This window comes from Oncorhynchus mykiss, chromosome 6 (assembly GCF_057628025.1).
Source record: "Oncorhynchus mykiss isolate SJ-2025 chromosome 6, ASM5762802v1, whole genome shotgun sequence".
Taxonomy (NCBI): Eukaryota; Metazoa; Chordata; class Actinopteri; order Salmoniformes; family Salmonidae; genus Oncorhynchus; species Oncorhynchus mykiss.
The window spans coordinates 56,072,370-56,092,452 of record NC_143027.1 but is presented as its reverse complement, the minus strand read 5'-3'; the positions used below and the strand labels follow the sequence as shown (position 1 = coordinate 56,092,452).

The 20,083-nt window shown below is 40.9% G+C and overlaps 2 protein-coding genes and 1 long non-coding RNA gene across 4 annotated transcripts in view; 2 read left to right on the top strand and 1 right to left on the bottom strand.

Moving 5' to 3' along the window:
• The window catches only part of LOC110526177 (CD151 antigen), a 60,711-nt gene extending 56,094 nt beyond the window's left edge, over positions 1 to 4,617 (bottom strand). The window contains exon 1 of the mRNA XM_021606855.3: positions 3,825 to 4,617. The gene's annotated coding sequence lies outside the window, so the exon portion shown is untranslated. The remainder of the gene's footprint in view (positions 1 to 3,824) is intronic.
• Positions 1 to 20,083, top strand: part of LOC149982932 (uncharacterized) — a 102,289-nt gene that overhangs the window by 11,991 nt on the left and 70,215 nt on the right. The window lies entirely within an intron of this gene.
• On the top strand, positions 4,052 to 19,513 carry LOC110526178 (transmembrane protein 138). 2 transcript variants are annotated; one of them, XM_021606857.3, is made up of 5 exons: positions 4,052 to 4,162; positions 14,185 to 14,849; positions 15,064 to 15,235; positions 18,594 to 18,669; positions 18,809 to 19,513. In XM_021606857.3, exons 2-5 carry the CDS (start codon positions 14,722 to 14,724, stop codon positions 18,925 to 18,927), a joined length of 495 nt encoding a protein of 164 aa, XP_021462532.1. In that variant the 5' UTR covers positions 4,052 to 4,162; positions 14,185 to 14,721; the 3' UTR covers positions 18,928 to 19,513. The 2 variants fall into 2 exon arrangements, with proteins under 2 accessions (XP_021462532.1, XP_021462531.1); XM_021606856.3 differs by lacking the exon at positions 4,052 to 4,162 and adding an exon at positions 10,377 to 10,525.

Here is a 20,083-nt window from a genome sequence, read left to right as displayed (position 1 = left end):
TTAAACTAATCACAATATATTTTTTATTTGAGATTCTTCAAAGTAGCCCCCCTTTTCCTTGATCACAGCTTTGCAAATGTTCACATTTTGAACACTGAAATCACCTTTTTCCTTAAACCTTAATGGAATCGCCTAGCGCTCAATACAAGACCACTGACAACCAGACATGCTCCAGACACACCACACCTGTCTGAAATTGTTTATGAGCCTATGAGTAGTCATTGACTTGTCTCCTGTGCATGACATATCATTAAAGTATTTAAATGCTTTGAACCCTTTCAGTTCAGGGCATGTTTTGGACTTGAATGAATATGGTTTATTTCGTAATTTGTATTCTTTTATATTGGCTATAGGCCTGTGTTTAGTCAAACTATTATTAATTAGATTAATGATAAATAAAAACAATAATTAATGCATGGGTTTTGGGGTATTTTGCAAATAACTGGCACCGTATTTATTGTAGCGTACAATAGTTTGTCAACGATTCCAAACAAATTTATTTTGATGGGGATGTAGAAAATTCAATTGAAATACCTATTTGAAACTCCATTAATTATAATTATAGCCTTTGAACGACATGCAAACTGTCATACAAAATAGGCTACATAACATAAAGAACTAACAAAAATAAGTTGGAATATAAACAATGTTCTAAAGCAGGGTTCCTCAACTGGCGGACCGGCAGGTGATTTTAATTGGCCCCCCCAAGTTCTCATACAGCAAAAAAGTTCCAATGGATTTTAATTTTGGAAATCTGTTCCAAAGTATTACCACGCATAATAGAGATATATTGTGCCTTGCAAAAGTATTCATTTTTATTGAACTAGGCAAGTCAATTAGGAACAAATTCTTATTGACAATGACGGCCTACCCCGGCGAAACCCTATCCCAGATGACACCGGGCCAATTGTGCGCCCCGCCCTATGGGACTCCCAATCACGGCAAGTTGTGATACAGCCTGGAATCTAACCAAGGTCTGTCGTGACGCCTCTAGCACTGAGATGCAGTGCCTTAGACCGCTACGCCACTCGGGAGCCCCAAATATTCAGACACTTTGGATTTCTTCACATTTCATTGTGTTACAAAGTGGGATTAAAATGCATTTAATTGTAATTTTTGATCAATAGAAATGAAAAAACTAAAATATAGTGGTTGCATAAGTATTCAGCGCCCTGAATCACTACATGTTAGAAACACCTTTGGCATTGAATAGAGTTGTGAGTCTTCTTGGGTAAGTCTAGAAAAGCTTTGCACACCTGGATTGTGCAATATTTGCCCATTTCAAAATTCTTCAATCTCTGTCAAGATGTTAGGGATCATGGCTAGACAGCAATATTTTTAAGTCTTGCTATATTTTACTGTTCGGTTTATATGTTACCCCTTGGCAGCAGAAAGCACGGCATTGATTTTCACTGCTACACAGACGATACACAACTTTACATTTCTGGGTCAACAGAGGATTTTAGCTCCACAGATAAATTAGACTATATTAGTGATTTAAATACATAGATGGCTCACAACTTCCTTCAGCTAAAACAAGACCAACGTGCTTAATATGGGAGCCAAAGCACAGAGAGAGAATCTGGCCGCATTTTAATTCACAGGCAATAAAGATAAAACACCAGGTAAAAAACTCATTTTAGATTCTGAACTCAATTTTGAATCACACATTAGGAATGTAACGAAAATAGCTTTTTACCACATGAGGAACATTGCCATGGTGTGTCCGTTTCTATCTCAGGCTGATACAGAGAAACTCATCGTTGCTTTTATTACAAGCACTGTAATGATCTCACGTCTGTTCTAACCAAGAAATACATTGGTCAACTGAAAAACACACAGAAGGCTGCAGCATGGGTACTGAACATGACCAGACTGAGAGCACACATTACACAGGTTTTAAAGTCTCTGCACTGGCTTCCTGTGAGTTTTAGAATACATTTAATGATTATTCTATTGGTTTTTAAATCAATCCACGATTGTGCACCCCATTACATATCAGACATGCTTTGTACTCAGTAGGTCCCTCAGGTCCTCTGGCACTGGCCTTTTAACTATCCCAAAGCCTAGGCACAAGAAGCATGGTAGCCTTTAGATACTATGCCCCCTGCCTCTGAAATAGTCTGCCAGAGAACCTGATGGGGGGCAAAACTGTGGACATTTTTAAAAGAGATCTTAAAACATATTTTTAGCTTCAATGTTTTTTTAGTGTTTCAATTTAGATTGTTATTCTTTTCTTTTTTATTCTCTGTTATTTCTGTTTGTATTTTCATAGTTTATTCCTGTGAAGTCGCATTGCATTGTAATCATGTCTGAAATGTGCTATATACATAAAGCTTGATATGATTTAAGTCAAAACTAACTTGACCACTCAGGAACATTCTCTGTCTTCTTGGTAAGCAACTCCGGTGTAGATTTGGCCTTGTGTTGTAGGCTATTGTCCTGCTGAAAAGTGAATTCCTCTCCCCCAGTACTTGCCAATGATGCAGCCACCACCATGCTTGAAAATAAGGAGGCAGTTACTCAGTGATGTGTTGGATTTGCCCGAAACATAAGGCTTTTTTTGCAGTATTTTTATTTTACCTTTATTTAACTAGGCAAGTCAGTTAAGAACAAATTCTTATTTTCAATGAGGGCCTAGGAACAGTGGGTTAACAAAAGGCTTTTTTTGCAGTATTTTTATTTTACCTTTATTTAACTAGGCAAGTCAGTTAAGAACAAATTCTTATTTTCAATGAGGGCCTAGGAACAGTGGGTTAACAAAAGGCTTTTTTTGCAGTATTTTTATTTTACCTTTATTTAACTAGGCAAGTCAGTTAAGAACAAATTCTTATTTTCAATGAGGGCCTAGGAACAGTGGGTTAACAAAAGGCTTTTTTTGCAGTATTTTTATTTTACCTTTATTTAACTAGGCAAGTCAGTTAAGAACAAATTCTTATTTTCAATGAGGGCCTAGGAACAGTGGGTTAACAAAAGGCTTTTTTTGCAGTATTTTTATTTTACCTTTATTTAACTAGGCAAGTCAGTTAAGAACAAATTCTTATTTTCAATGAGGGCCTAGGAACTGTGGGTTAACAAAAGGCTTTTTTTGCAGTATTTTTATTTTACCTTTATTTAACTAGGCAATTCTTATTTTCAATGAGGGCCTAGTGGGTTAACTGCCTGTTCAGGGGCAGAACAACAGATTTGTACCTTGTCAGCTCGGGGGTTTGAACTTGCAACCTTCCGGTTACTAGTCCAAAGCTCTAACCACTAGGCTACAGGTTTTGGAATATTGGTATTCTTCTTTTCACTCTGTTATTTAGGTCAGGGTAACATACATCGCTGGGCAGTTTCATTCCTGATTGCAGCTCAGTTCAGAAGGAGGACTGTATCTTTGATGTGTCTGGGTGGTTTAATATATAATATTATATTTGTTTAGGCTTCTTGCGGTCAATTTGCAGTCTACGAATTATTTGTAATTATGTTCCGGCCCCTGACCATCTCCTCAATAAAAACAATCGTCCCGCGGCTGAATCTAGTTCAGTATCCCTATCCGAAAGAATATTTGGCATACCTAAATCTCAGCAGCTGACTACATATCTCCGATTCAAAAAGAAAATAGAATTGCTGTGTTCCTGTGAGCTAACATAGCCTACATGCTAACTAGACAACAATAATTTCCCCGCAGTATAACGTTCAAATTGACATGTTAACCCTGCTTTGTATCACTAAAACAATAAATAATGAAATATGTTGCCTTAGAATCCAAACAGTTTCTGTGAATTGTAACGTTCGCTGTCGAACACGCTAATGTGTTAGCTACAAAGTAACAAGCTACCTACCTGCGGCTGTGTTGTTACAAGTAGCAAGGCGTTGATGTGTCCAAAATAATAGATATAGATGTGTAAAACTAGTTTTTGGTCGTTTTCATTCCGAATTCTATTTTTCAGGGATTCCTTCGATAGTCCAAACCAGAGAGGGGGAAGCGCAAAATGCTAAACTAATGAGTAGTTGGTCCACTGGAGTCTATGACTGTACAGTAAGTAGGTCGTGTCGACTCCACCCAATCACTTAGATTTTTTTCTACCCTGTGGCGCAATAGAACAGCTCTGTTCCTGGTTGCTGCTGGGCAATTCCATGGACTCGGATTTGCGCTGAGAATCAGATTTTTAACTTGAAGGTATGTCAAACAAAAACTATTTGCTTCAAAGTTTAACAAACCATAGGCTACAACTCTATGCACAAGGACTACTTTTAATAATTTACACTGGAATTGTTTCAAAACACATTTACTGAAATAACAAGGTTTGTTAACAGACCTCAAATAAAATCTCCCTGCATTCTGTGTCCATGTTTTCTGAAAATGTTGTTAAATATCTGCTCTGAATTAAGATTCAAGGATGTCTGCAGAAATAAATGGGGTGTCAGCTGGCCATGACATGACACATGGACTCTATTTTGCTTATTTAACTACAGTTAGTGAAGTGGATTTACACCAGGTAACAGAATTGCGGAAAGTCAATTTCATCATGGTTCCCTGATTTGTACCCAGAAACAACAACCCTCCACAAGCCAACACCACTTTGACACCATAAACAAACAAGAAATGGCTCACCCAGAAGCAGCGTTTCTGGTGAGCTGAGACTTTAATGCAGGGAGTCTTAAAACTGTTCTACCTCACTTTTTACAACATGTCTCCTGCTCCACTGCGGGGCGCTAAAACTCAAGACCACTTTTATTCTACCAACAGAAATGCATATAAGGCCATCCCTTCTCTTCCCGTCAGCAAATCTGACCATGATTTCATTCTCTGCAGTGATGCGCTAAAAACAGAAGTGGTCCTATGAAGAACAAATTCTTATTTTCAATGACGGCCTAGGAACAGTGGGTTAACTGCCTGTTCAGGGGCAGAACGACAGATTTGAACTTGCAACCTTTCGGTTACTAGTCCAACACTCTAACCACTAGGCTATGCAAATCAAATCAAATGTTATTTCACATGCACTGAATACAGGTGTAGACCTTACAGTGAAATGCTAACTTACAAGCCCTTAACCAACGATGCAGTTTTAAGAAAATACCTAAGAGATAAGAAAACATATATAAAGAGCAGCAGTAAATAACAATAGCGGGGCTATATATAGGGGGTACCGGTACAGAGTCAATGTGTCAATGTGCGGGGACACTGGTGTCGAGGTATTTTAGATAATTAAGTACATGCAGGTAGGGTTGTCAAAGTGGCTATCCATAGATAATAACAGAGAGTAGCAGCAGTGTAGTTGGAGGTTACGAGGGGGTGCAAATAGTCTGGGTAGCCATTTGATTAGCTGTTCAGGAGTCTAATGGCTTGGGGGTAGAAGCTGTTTAGAAGCCTCTTGGACCTAGACTTGGCGCTCCGGTACCGCTTGCTTTGCGGTAGCAGAGAGAACAATCTATGACTAGGGTGGATGGAGTCTTTGACCATTTTAGTGCCTCTGACACCACCTGGTATAGAGGTCCTGAATGGCAGGAAGCTTGGTCCCGGTGATGTACTCGGCCATATGCGCTACCCTCTGTAGTGCCTTGCGATCGGAGGCCGAGCAGTTGCCATACCAGGCAGTGATGCAACCAGTCAGGATCCTCTCGATGGTGCAACTGTAGAACGTTTTGAGGATCTGAGGACCCAAGCTAATTTTTTTCAGTCTCCTGAGGGGGAATAGGTTTTGTCATGCCCTCTTCACGACTGTCTTGGTGTGTTTGGACCATGATAGTTTGTTGGTGATGTGGACGCCAAGGAACTGGAAGCTCTCAACCTGCTCCACAACAGCCCCATTGATGAGAATGGGGGCGTGCTCGGTCCTCTTTTTCCTGTAGTCCACAATCATCTTCTTTGTCTTGATCACATTGATGGATAGGTTGTCCTTGCACCGCATGGTCAGGTCTCTGACCTCCCTATAGGCTGTCTCATCGTTGTCGGTGATCAGGCCTACCACTGTTGTGTCATCAGCAAACTAATGAAAGTGTTGGAGTCGTGCCTGGCCGTGCAGTTATGAGTGAACAGGGAGTACAGGAGGGGACTGGGCATGCACCCCTGAGGAGCCCCTGTGTTGAGGATCAGCGTGGCAGATGTGTTGTTACCTACCCTTACCTCCTGGGGGGCGGCCCGTCAGGAAGTCTAGGATCCAGTTGCAGAGGGAGCTGTTTAGAACTGTGCAGAAATCTGAAACAAGCGAAATGCCTTTTATGCTCGATACAAGGAATACAACACTGAGTGTTGTGTGAAAGCCCCTGAGTTCAGGATGACTGTGTGATTTCGCTCACCGTGGCCAAAGTGAGCAAAACTTTTCAACCGGTTAACACTCGCATGGCTGCCGGGGAAGAGGAAATTCCAGTGTGTGTTTTCAAAGCATGTGCAAACCAGTTGGTGAATGTTTCACAGAATTGTAAAATCTCTCCTTCATCCCAGACACCCTGGACCCTCACCAATTCACATACCGTCCCAACAGATCCCCAGATTACACAATCTTAATTGCACTTTACACTGTCCTCTCCCACCTTGACAAGAGGGGAAATAACTATGTGATAATGCTGTTCAGTGACTACCGCTCAGTGTTTAACACCATAGTCCCTCCAAGCTCATCACCAACCTAGGGACCCTGGGACTGACTATCTCCCTCTGTAACTGGATCCTGGACTTCCTGACTGGACGGACCAGGTGGTGAATATAGGCAACAGCTCACCCTCAATATGGGAGCCCCTCAAGGGTGTGTGCTCAGTCCCCTCCTGTACTCCTTATTCAACCACGACTGTGTGGCCATGCATGAGTCCAACACCATCATCAAGTTTTCTGACGACACAACAGTGGTAGGCCTGAGCACCGACGGTGATGAGAGCCTACAGGGAGGATGTCAGAGACTTGGCAGTGTGGTTCCATGACAACAGTTTCTCCCTCAACGTCAGTAAAACCAAGTGGTTGATCGTGGATTACAGTAGAAAGAGGGGAGAGCATGCCCACATCCACAGGGCTGTAGTCGAGCGGGTCGAGAGCTTCAAGATTTTGGCGTCCTCATCACTAAGGACTTAACATTGTCCAGTCGTGAAGAGGGCTAATCAACTCCTCTTCGCCGTCAGGAGGCTGAAAAGATTTGGCATGGGCCCTCGGAATATCAAAAAGTTTGACAGCTACACCATCAAGAGCATGTTGACTGGCTGCATCACAGCTTGGTATTGCAAATGCACCACCCTCGGCCGTAAAGTGCTACAGAGGGTGATGCAGACATCCAGTACATCACTGGCCGAGCTCCCTGTCATCCAGGACCTCTATATCAGCCGGTGTTAGAGGAAAGCCCGAACGATTGCCAAATACGCTAGCAACTCAAGTCATAGACTGTTTACTCTGCTACCGTCCGGTCAACAGTACCAGGGCATCGGCACTCGGACCAACATGCTCCGAGACAGCTTCTGTCCCCAATCCATAAGACTGCTACATAGCCATAAAATTGCTAAATACAGTGCATTCAGACCCGTTGACTTTTTTCACATTTTGTTACGTTACAGCCTTATTTTAAAATGTATTAAATGTTTTATTCTCTGAATCTACAGACAATACCCCATAATGACAAAGCAAAAACAGTTTTTTTGCAAATGTATATAAAAAAAATTATGTAAATCACATTTACATAAGCATTTAGATCCTTTACTCAGTACTTTGTTGAAGCACGTTTGGCAGTGATTACAGCCTTGAATCTTCTTGGGTTTTCATACTACAAGCTTGGAACGCCTGTATTTGGGGAGCATCTTCCATTCTTCTCTGCAGATCCTCTCAAGCTTTGTCAGATTGGATGGTGAGAGTCGCAGCACAGCTATTTTCAGGTCTCTCCAGAGATGTTTCATTGGGTTCAAGTCTGGGCTCTGGCTGGGCCACTCAAGGGAATTCAGAGACTTGCCACGAAGCCCCTCCTGCGTTGTTTTGGCTGTGTGTTTAGGGTCGTTGTCCTGTTGGAAGGTGAACCTTCGCCCCAGTCTGAGGTCCTGAGCACTCTGGAGCAGGTTTTCATCACAGATCTTTCGGTACTTTGCTCTGTTCATCTTTCCCTCGATCCTGACTAGTCTCTCAGTCCTTGCCGCTGAAAAACATCCCCACAGCATGATGCTGACACCACCTGGCTTCACCGAAGGGATGATGCCAGGTTTCCTCCAGGCGTGACGCTTGGCATTCAGGCCAAAGAGTTCAATCTTGGTTTCATCAGACCAGAGAATCTTGTTTCTCATGATCTGATCTCATATGCCTTTTACTGAGGAGTGGCTTCCGTCTGGCCACTTTAACATAAAGGCCTGATTGGTGGAGTTCTGAAAAGATGGTTGTCCTTCTGGAAGGTTCTCCCATCTCCACAGAGGAATTCTGGAACTCTGTCAGAGTGACCATTGGGTTCTTGGTCACCTCCCTAACCAAAGCCCTTCTCCCCCGATTGCGCAGTTTGGCCGGGCGGCCAGCTCTAGTAAGAGTCTTGGTGGTTCCAAACTTCTATTTAAGAATGATTGAAGCCACTGTGTTCTTGGTGACTTTCAATGCTGTAGACATTTTTTGGTACCCTTCCCAGATCTGTGCCTTGACACAATCCTGTCTCGGACCTCTACGGACAATCCTTTTGACCTCAAGGCTTGGTCTTTGCTCTGACATGCACTGTCAACTGCGGGACCTTTTTAATAGACAGGTTTGTGCCTTTCCAAATCATGTCCAGTCAATTGAATTTAACACAGGTGAACTGCAATCAAGTTGTAGAAACAGCTCAAGGATGATCAACGGAAACAGGATCAACCTGAGCTAGTTTAATGGCTGTGATAGGAGAAAACTGAGGATGGATCAACATGGTAGTTACTCCACAATACTAACATAAATGAAAGCTTGAAAAGAAGGATGCATATACAGAATACAAATATTCCAAAACATGCATCATGTTTGCAAAAAGGCACTAAATTAATACTGCAAAAAATGTGGCAAAGCAATTCACTTTTGTCCTGAATGCAAAGCGGGGCAAATCCAGTACAACACCACTCTCTATATTTTCAAGCATACTGGTAGCTGCATTATGTTATGGGTATGCTTGCAATTGTTAAGGACTAGGGAGTTTTTCAGGATATAAAATAAACGTAATGGAGCTAATCACAGGCAAAATCTGATTCATTCGGCTTTCCATCAGACACTGGGAGATGAATTCACCTTTCAGCAGAACAATAACCTTAAACACAAGGTCAAATCTACACGAGTTGCTTACCAAGAGCATAGTGAATGTTCCTGAATCACCTAGTTACAGCTTTGAACTTTTATTATCCTCCTTCATCATGAGGGAGAGAAATTAAAACATATCCTAAAGACATGGGTTTTTGGTAACGGAATTCCAAGGCACAAGACAATGTTTCTAAAACTAATAGTAGGCATAAAAATGTATCCAACACTAAATATAAGTGTTGATATTAGTTGGCAGGGGTCTTTACTTGTTGGATGTGTACACTTTTTCTGGTACATGTTTTCTAAGACCTGTTTTCCATCTGTTTGACCAGAAATCAAAGCCTTAGCTAATTCCACATTTTTTAGGATGGAAAATGGTTGAAAAATGTATATTCTTTAATTTATTAATAATATAGACTCTTAGCTTTCATTTGACACCCAAATTTGACATGCTCCTATGAACTTCACAGGTTGGGGCTCATGGGTCATTTTACATGGAAATTAATTGCTACTGATTCATGATCTTTCAAAGAAAAGTTAATAGAATATGATATACTAAAAGTAAGCAGGCAAACACAAAATACATGTGTCAATCATAAAAGCATATGAATCTAACCATACGAAGAAAAGGATACAAGGGGGTAACGGTAGCCAACATTTGAGTATCATCGTATCTTCATAATTATTGGGATTGACCTTTTGCATCATTTTTTTCATTAGGCTGACATCCCATATCATACTATTATGCTGACTTGAAATGGGATAACATATTGCCTATGTGCATCAACGTTTTTTAAGCACAATTGAGTACCCTTAAATGCTAAATGTACTGAGCAAAGCCTATTCATAGTCAAGTCTAAACGTTGTGTTGCCACTAGATGGCAATGGTTCCCCTTTGGGTTGGTTTCATGTCATACATTACCGTAATCTTGTATATAACCGGCCAAAGGCAAAGTTACTATCAGCATCATTTGAGATGTAAGGATATGAAGTTTTAGATATTTGCAAACAGACCTAAAAACACCAAATCACATTTGAAACCCCCATGAAGATACCCTTTTGTTTGTCTTACTTTAATTTTGATCTATTAAATGATAATAGCCAAGAAAAGGCTGCGGGGTTTGTTCCATTGTACAAAATCACGCCCTTCTATTAGGGATGTAGCGCGGAAAAAAACTGTCACCATGGGAGACGCGCAGGCAGGTTGGGTATGTGCCAATGGTCTGTGTTACTGCTGTGTTGTGGATGGTCAAGAGAGTGTGCATAATTTTGAGAGAATTACGCGCGGGTAGACGCCAGATAGAACAATCTTCATCTCAAAAAGGGACATTTCAGGTACTAGCTATATTTTATCATGTGTTTTTAATTTCAATATTGTGGTTTTCAGGATATCCTTAATTTTACTTGACGCTACTGCTCACCACTTTGTAGACAACAAGCTGTCAGGTTGTTTCTTAAAGAGATTATCGCCCTAACAATCTAAGGCTTTGAAAACACGGGAGTAGTGGGTACAATGTCAATATAAGGTTGTAAACCTAACTAAAATATACTACACTGAACAAAAATATAAACGCAACATGTAAAGTGTTGGTCCCATGAGCTGAAAAAAAAAAAAATCCCAGACATGTTCAATATGCACAATAAGTTTTATTTCTCAAAAATGTTGTGCACAAATTTGATTACATCCGTTAGTGAGAATTTCTCCTTTGCCAAGATAATCCATCCACCTGACAGGTGTGGAATATCAAGAACCTGATTAAACAGCAATGTCATTACACAGGTGCACCTTGTGCTGGGGACAATAAAAGGACACTTTAAAATGTACTGTTTTGTCACACAACACAATGCCCCAAATGTCTCAAGTTTTGAGGGAGTGTGCAATTGACATGCTGACTGCAGGAATGTCCATCAGAGCTGTTGGGTGTATTTCTGTCTGTAATAAAGCCCTTTTGTGGGGAAAAACAATTTCTGATTGGCTGGGCCTGGTTCCCCAGTCGGTGGGCCTATGCCCACCCATGGCTGCACCCCTACCGAGTCATGTGAAATCCATAGATTAGGGCCTAATACATTTTTCTGGTGACTTATTTCCTTATATGAACTGTAACTCATTAAATCTTTGAAATGGTTGCATTTATATTTTTGTTCAGTATACATATACATAATTTAACAGCACAATGACAATAGTAAACCTTACATGGCTTGTTTTTGGGTTTGTAACCAGCAGCTGTTGGCTACCTGCTTACAGTCAAGTGTTTGAATGAGAGTTGCTATATGACATTCTAATAATTAATTTTCCAATCAGCCGGGATAATACATTTAAAACAATACATAGAACATTTAATTGCAATCTTTGTCTTACACAGAACATTTGTCATATCAAATTATAATGATGATACAAAGTGCAGCCTATTATTGTTATTATTGGGCACCGTTTATTGTTATTTAGGCTATGTCACTGTTCAAGTGCTTCTGTGAGTAAGTTTCTAGGTTACAACTATAGCATCAGTTTGTGCATCGGCCCAGCAAGGCTTGGCCTAGAGTCTTAAGTGTGTGAAACTAGTCCTAATCCACCTTACACCTGCCGCAGTGTGAGGCTATAAATATGTCACTTGCTTCTCTGGTCATTAGAGTCCATGTGGAGTCACTAGGAAGCTTGTTGGGACAGTGAGCCAGTCTCACAAAATGCCATCACAGCAAGTGTAAGGACTACAGTAGTCTGCCTGGCTTTGTCACAAGCTGCAATAGCTACAACACTCCATAATTGGTTTATTGTATCAGTCAATGAGACGGAGACAGTGGACACTGTGCCTGTCTACTCAACAAACAGACATCTCTGTGTTTATACAAGCAGCCCAATTCTGATATTTTATTCACTAATTGGTCAGTTGATCATACAGTTGATCAGGCTGTTGATTGTGGCCTGTGGAATGTTGCCCCACGACATCTGAGAGAAATCATATTTTTGTGCGTATGGAAAATGTCTATGATCTTTAATTTCAGCTCATGAAACATGGGACCAACACTTCACATGTTGTATTTGTATTTTTGTTAAGTATGGTTTGTGAATATGCTGGTACCTTTTCGCTCCAAAAATCCACCGCACAACTTGATCCCACATCTGCCACCAACATAGCAATTTAAAATCACAACTCATGCCAAGCTGTCAATCTGTGATGGATACGACTCAGACCAGATAGCCCGGTTTGGTCATTATTTTTACACTTGGAGGCCACAACACTTGAAGCCTTGATTCCCAGGCAGAGTGAATGTAATTCTACAGCATACATCCTAGTTAAATAGCAGTACTGTAGGTATCATTGTACTGAATGTCACGACTATGTAAAGTAAGAGGTCATAAGTCAACATCAACATCATTGTTGATGTTAAAGGGTAAACACATGCGTTAATGGGGTCATGGTTATGTATAGGCTTCTCTGCTCTTGCAGCTGAGGTGGCCTGGGCTACAGTAGGTCAATTGTCTTAATTCAGTAGGCCATGCTATAGTATAAAGCAGAACATCTCTGAGTCCCATTGATCTTCAGCACTTGATACTTTCGTTAATGGATCTGAAAGGAAACTAGTGTAAGAAATATAGTGGGGAAAACCAATCTAGCTACAAGAATCCAATTATTTTAAATGTGTGGGGAAAAGTGCAGGAGTGCACACTTCAGGAGAAAGGTATAAGAATTGCCTCATCATTTATTTTAAAGAAAGATCCCACTTCTGAACTACTTCTCCCCTTCATTGGGGCATCCAATGTAGGCATTAAACACTCTCTAAGTCAAAGTCGACACTCAAGGCCATAACTCCAGTTCCTATGGTGGAAATACGCTAGACTGCATGGCAATGACTGGCTATGGCCATGACTGGTTACAGAAATGACCGGTTACAGCATGACTGAGCGAGTGAATAGTTTAATCCCTCAAATGTCCCTATTGGACAGGGCCTTACTTCTGTGAGCATGGCATGGGGCAGCATAACACACAGGCTCATCCAGTCACAATCCTGTCCCGTTTGTGAAACACTCCCAGCAGGTGACAGTGGCGGTGAGGTTACCATTGTGCCACTCAGACCAGACAAGTGACTTTTACAAGGTGCAAAAGGTCAGGTCTTGTTAATTGTGTCGAGGTGGGACAGTTTACTTTAAACTAACTAAATTACAGTATACAGTGCCTAAACCAGCCCTGTTAAGAAGTGATCTTAATTTGGACACAGACAGTGCCAGTCAGACCTGGGTCAATTATTATTATTTTTTTTTCAGTTACTTTAGTTGCGCTTGGTTTAGCTCCCCTGGTGTCGGCTGGGCAGGGTTTGCGCTTTTCGAACTATCCCATGGGCACTATTGTGCCGGGCACGCCAAATCAGGCACACCTAAAGTATTATACACACCTACGAAAAGACAACATAATTTAGACCCAAATATGATGCCAGTTCTTGTTATTTGTATCTTGTCAGCCATGGAATATTTAGAGTGTAGGGCCAAACTATTTGTAGAATGCATACTGGCATTTGAATATAGGAATCCAGACACACTGTGGACACGGTAGACACATTTTAAATGTAGGTGTAGATGCGTAATTCCGAACGGTCACGCATCTACACCTACATTTAAAATGTGTCTACCATGCGTGACCGTTCGGAATTACACGATCAGAAGGCTGTGATCAGAATACTAAGGCTGCATGAATTGTCAAGTCTAGACACAGCCTTATAGCTCTACATCCACACATGTCATGTCACATTTAGACAAGTTTAGGGTATTCATATTTTGGGAAATTCAAAAACAGACTCATTAAGATGCGTAAGATTGGACCACTCCGTGATACTGTACTGGATGTTCATGCAACAGAGTCATATCAAGCATTTTGAGTAACCCTTTGTGTGCGTGCGTGTGTACAGTACATGTATTTATGTTTGGGAAACAGTTATTACAGATGTATTTTTACCACTGTATATTGTTTACTCTCTGCTTACTCTGTTTTTCTCTACTACAGAGTCTCTGTTGAATATAGCTGTGGAATGGATTTAGAGCCAGTAGAAAGGTGATGCGGGTAGAACACCCTATTGGAAAGCGACTGTCACCTTTGCCTGTAGGTGTTCAAAGCTAACACCACGCCATAAGGAACTGTGTGCTACAACGGTTTTACTGTGGGCTGGAACTATTCTTTTGGGCTGGAAAGAGGACCCTCTCCACTTTCAACATGCTAATAGCTAACAAAAGCATTTTCAGAGAGCTCTTCCAATGTCTCTGGCCGATAGCAAACCACAGAGCTCCTCAGTCAGTGGAATAGTCCTTAATTAGGAACAACAAACGCACTGCACCTGCATCTGCTCTATGTAAACACATATATATTGGACACAGCAAGCTGCCGTGCAGAAGCTCAAGACGGCAGCTGGCACCTCTGCATGTGTGCACCTGTGTCTGTATAGTTAGTGTGTATGTTTCCCTGTCTGCGTGTGTGTGAGTGTGCGCCACCTTGGATCCTCCTTGGAGCCGCACACAGCCCGGGCGTCCAGCCTTCGGCCCGGAGATGCTGCAGACCAACAACTACTCCCTGGTGCTGTTGATCCAGCTGAGCCTGTTGACCTTTGACCTGTTTGTCAACTCCTTCAGTGAGCTGCTGAGGGCAGCGCCCGTTGTCCAGCTGGTGCTCTTCATGTAAGACGCGGGGAAGGATGGGAGAGCCAGGGGGTAGACTGATGTAAATGAATTATTTAAGGGTGGGAGAAAAGGGGGATTGACACAATGTAAAAAGCAGTGTTTCTCAACTCTGGTCCCTGAGCACAGTGTGTGCGTGTGTCCAATTGTGTGTCTTCATTCATTTAACGTAACTGTAACTAAATGGAAGCTTCTCTCTCTCTCTCTCTCTCAGTATCCAGGACATAGCCATCCTGTTTAACCTGATCATCATTCTGCTGATGCTGTTCAACACCTACGTGTTCCAGGTGGGCCTGGTGTCCTTGCTGCTGGAGCGCTTCAGGGCCCTGCTGCTGCTCTCTGCCCTCTACCTGACCCTCAGCATCTCCCTACACTCCTGGATCATGGTACGCTGTGTGTGTATGTATGTGTGTCAATTAAAATCTAAGTTTATTCATTACATGCATAGTTTACAACAGGTATGAAAGGTGCAGCGAAATGCTTATGTGCTAGCTGTAATCAAGCCATCAATGTTTTGTGATTATTGGTGTCGTAAAAATGTTAACTAACGGGTTAGCAATTAGCATGTTAGACATTTCAGTGGAAATACTACTACCATCAGCTTTTTGATAAGCGGTTTAGCAAAAATAATATGTCCCGTATTATCAGCATATGGTCCCCAGTTATTGGCCACCTTACTATGTTGTTCAATTACAAGATATAACCATTTTAATTTTGTTCAAAGAGACACCAACCTCCTACCCGAGGTGTTTACTAGATAGTTGGCTAGCCTTCCAGTAAAAAACTAAACGACTTGCCTGTCAACTTATCATTGCGTAGCCCGGTGTGCCCTCCTGTAGACTCTTTAAAAATGGTCCTTCATCAAAATCTTCTTCAGTGTTGTAACTAAATAATGTCTCATTATTTATTTTACAGATAAATCTTATGTTTAATACTAACATATGAATGAGTATGAATAATTTTGGTAAAAATTTGATTAACTTAAATCGTGTGGTCTGTTGTGCAGTAGAATTTTACAAAATACAGCGTGTCCCACAAACTGTGTGTGTGTATGTATGTATATAAATGTGTGTGTGTGTATATATACATATATACATATATAGGTGTGTGTGTGTATCTCTACATACATATACATATATACATATATAGATGTGTGTGTGTATATATACATATATATAGATAGATATGTGTGTGTTTTATATATTTATATATATATATATATAAATAGGTGTGTGTGTGTGTGTATGTATGTCTACATACATAAATATACACCTATCTATACATGCATACATACATATACACACACATATATACAGTGCCTTGCAAAAGTATTCGGCCCCCTTGAACTTTGCGACCTTTTGCCACATTTCAGGCTTCAAACATAAAGATATAAAACTTTATTTTTTTGTGAAGAATCAACAACAAGTGGGACACAATCATGAAGTGGAACGACATTTATTGGATATTTCAAACTTTTTTAACAAATCAAAAACTGAAAAATTGGGCGTGCAAAATTATTCAGCCCCTTTACTTTCAGTGCAGCAAACTCTCTCCAGAAGTTCCAATAAATGTCGTTCCACTTCATGATTGTGTCCCACTTGTTGTTGATTCCTCACAAAAAAATACAGTTTTATATCTTTATGTTTGAAGCCTGAAATGTGGCAAAAGGTCGCAAAGTTCAAGGGGGCCGAATACTTTCGCAAGGCACTGTATGTGTGTATATATATCTATGTGTGTGTGTGTGTGTGTATGCATGTACAGATAGATATGTATATACAGTTGAAGTCAGAAGTTTACATACCTTTAGGTTGCAGTCATTAAAACTCATTTTTCAACCACTACACAAATTTCTTGTTAACAAACTATAGTTTTGGCATGTCAGTTGTGTCATGCACAAAGTAGATGTCCTAAGTAATTTTTCCAACAATTGTTTACAGACAGATTATTTCACTTATAACTCACTGTATCACAATTCCATTGGGTCAGAAGTTTACATACACTAATTGACTGTGCCTTTAAACAGCTTGGACAATTCCAGAAAATTATGTCATGGCTTTAGAAGCTTCTGATAGGCGAATTGACATAATTTGAGTCAATTGGAGGTGTACCTGTGGATGTATTTCAAGGCCTACCTTCAAACTCAGAGCCTCTTTGCTTGACATCATGGGAAAATCAAAAGATATCAGCCAAGACCTAAGAAAAAAATGGTAGACCTCCGCAAGTCTGGTTCATCCTTGGGAGCAATTTCCAAATGCCCGAAGGTACCGCACTCATCTGTACAAACATTAGTGTGCAAGTATAAACACCATGGGACCACTCAGCCGTTATACTGCTCAGGAAGGAGATGCGTTCTGTCTCCTAGTGATGAACGTACTTTGGTGCGAAAAGTGCAAATCAATCCCAGAACAACAGCAAAGGACCTTGTGAAGATGCTGGAGGAAACAGGTACAAATGTATCTGTAACCACGGTAAAACAAGTCTTATATCGACATAACCTGAAAGGCCGCTCAGCAAGGAAGAAGCCACTGCTCCAAAACCGCCATAAAAAAGCATCATGTTGTGGGGGTGCTTTGCTGCAGGTGGGACTGGAGCACTTCACAAAATAGATGGCATCATGAGGTAGGAAAAAGATGTGGATATATTGAAGCAACATCTCAAGACATCAGTCAGGAAGTTCAAGCTTGGTCGCAAATGGGTCTTCCAAATGGACAATGACCCCAAGCATACTTCCAAAGTTGTGGCAAAATGGCTTAAGGACAACAAAGTCAAGGTATTGGAGTGGCCATCACAAAGCCCTGACCTCAATCCCATAGAACATTTGTGGGCAGAACTGAAAAAGAGTGCGAGCAAGGAGGCCTACAAACCTGACTCAGTTACATCAGCTCTGTCAGGAGGAATGGGCCAAAATTAATCTAACTTATTGTGGGAAGCTTGTGGAAGGCTACCTGAAATGTTTGACCCAAACAATTAAACAATTTAAAGGCAATGCTACTAAATACTAATTGAGTGTATGTAATCTTCTGACCCACTGGGAATGTGATGAAAGAAATAAAAGCTGAAATAAATAATTCTCTCTACTATTATTCTGACATTTCACATTCTTAAAATAAAGTGGTGATCCTAACTGACCTAAAACATGACATTTTTACTTGGATTAAATGTCAAGAATTGTGAAAAACAGAGTTTAAAAGTACTTGGCTAAGGTGTATGTAAACTTCCAAATTCAACTGTATGTGTAAAGCCTGCATGTGTGTGTCTTGTGTATTTTCATGGGGATAGTTGTGATTTCTAGTTATTATAGAAATGTGCACGTGTGAAGGTATGGGATCTGTTCATAGACTGGTGATCAACATTCAGTGAATTTGAGGTTTGAGAGAAGTACTGTAGAGGAACGGATCTTTCTAACAGGCAATTGGGGGATTTAGCCTGAGCTGTGATGTTCAGGAAGCTCCCTGGCAACCAACTATGACTGAGCTTTTGTCATAAGTGGATTCACACCTAGCCACAAATAAGATGAGAGTATACTTTATTAATCCACAGGGGGAAATTATATTTGCCACTAACCTGATATGTGAGATTTATTTTACGTTGTGGATATGGAATTTCAAGTTTTCTGTAGGCCTCAGAATTGTTTATTACATATGTATTATCATTTACTATCAATTTATGGTTTATTATATGTCTTAGTGAAAGAATGCTATCCCTCAAACTGAATGATGCATTGGGTTGTGTCTATCTCTGCAGAATCTACGCTGGCTAAAATCAAACCGCTATGTGTGGACGGATGGTCTCCAAGTGCTTTTTGTCTTCCAAAGAATAGGTGAGGCTGTCTTTGGTCACACACTTACTGAAACACATTTTAGGAAACCTTTTAGGCCTGAAACGCAATAGTTGTTGTCTTTTCTGTTTCAAAACCAAATGACTTCAGTCTTTCATTGGTGATGTGTGTTTGTGTGCAGCGTCCGTGTTGTACTACTACTTCTACAAGCGCACCACAGAGTACCTGGGTGACCCTCGGCTCTATGAAGACTCGCCTTGGCTCAGAGACGCCTTTGCCAATGCCAGGGCCCGCCAGTGAGCAAAGAGCAGTGTGTGGAGATTAAACTGGAAAGGACAGATCCTAAATTGACCCCTCCATTTCCCCCCGGACACAGAGAGACACTGCTACGTGCAGAACTGAAATAGACGCTACAGTGCACAGGCATGGGCTTATACGGAGGGAAGACATGGGTAAACTTAAACAAGAAGGGTGAAAAATGAGATTCTGCTTGGATACAGCAAGCCACTTTGCAGGGCAAGCCAGATGTACTGTAAGAGGCAAACTGGTTTAGGGCCTTGATTAATGGACAGAATGTTATACCAAGATGACTGTGATGCTGAAATTTGAGAACTCATAGTTTGATGTGACATTGACACAACAAATTGTATCTTTTTTTCACACTTTGTAACCTTGTGACTGCGTTTGTCTGTGTTATTTAGCTATCAATGTAATTATTATCTTTGTTGTTTTGTAGGATGATTTCAGAGTTTGTGTGCCTGATTTTGTGTGTGAAGATGACTGGAAAGAAAAACTAATGTTTTATGTGTTTAAAATGCTTACTTTCCCCCCCTGCTTTTTGTACAAATGTATTAAACAAAACCCAGACAGTGCATACACTGATACACCCTGTATGTGCTCAGTATTCCTTTCAGTAAATACTTCCAATGTTAATCCTATATCACATGCACTCAGCATAAGCACACATTTATGTGACACATCAATTGACGTCACAAGCTCTAAGCATTGTGAATGAGGTTACCTTTTTGTTATGACCCTATGAGGTCATTGCATTGGCCTAAACACACTGGATTTACACATGGAAAAAGACAAACCGTTAGACAGTCGCATGCAAAATCTCCCAAAACAATTTGGGTGAACAGAATGTACGCTGTGCAGATACAGTATGTCTCAGAATAGGGGACTAAAGACCTACGGCAGAGTCAATTTATTACTGAAGGCAAAACTGGATGTGTCAGTCAATTTATCACCACATCTCTCCTAACCCACCCCATAAATAGTGCTCGACAGTAAATATACACTCCAATACACCATATGCATGCTTGCTTTCATGGAGCCACAGACAGGGATCTATTCTTATACCTGGGATTAATCAGGGATTGAGTCTTTAGCCTACAGCCCACAGGCCAGTGTTTTTGACAGCAGTGATGTCACTGCAAGCCCTGTGTTTATGAAG

What these genes read in the sequence shown, in the direction of transcription:
- LOC110526178 (XM_021606857.3), top strand. Translation starts at nt 14,722, where the DNA reads ATGCTGCAGACCAACAACTACTCCCTGGTGCTGTTGATCCAGCTGAGC. An exon ending in GTCCAGCTGGTGCTCTTCAT is followed by an intron (nt 14,850 to 15,063) that starts GTAAGACGCGGG and finishes TCTCTCTCTCAG; the next exon opens with TATCCAGGACATAGCCATCC. An exon ending in CCCTACACTCCTGGATCATG is followed by an intron (nt 15,236 to 18,593) that starts GTACGCTGTGTG and finishes CTATCTCTGCAG; the next exon opens with AATCTACGCTGGCTAAAATC.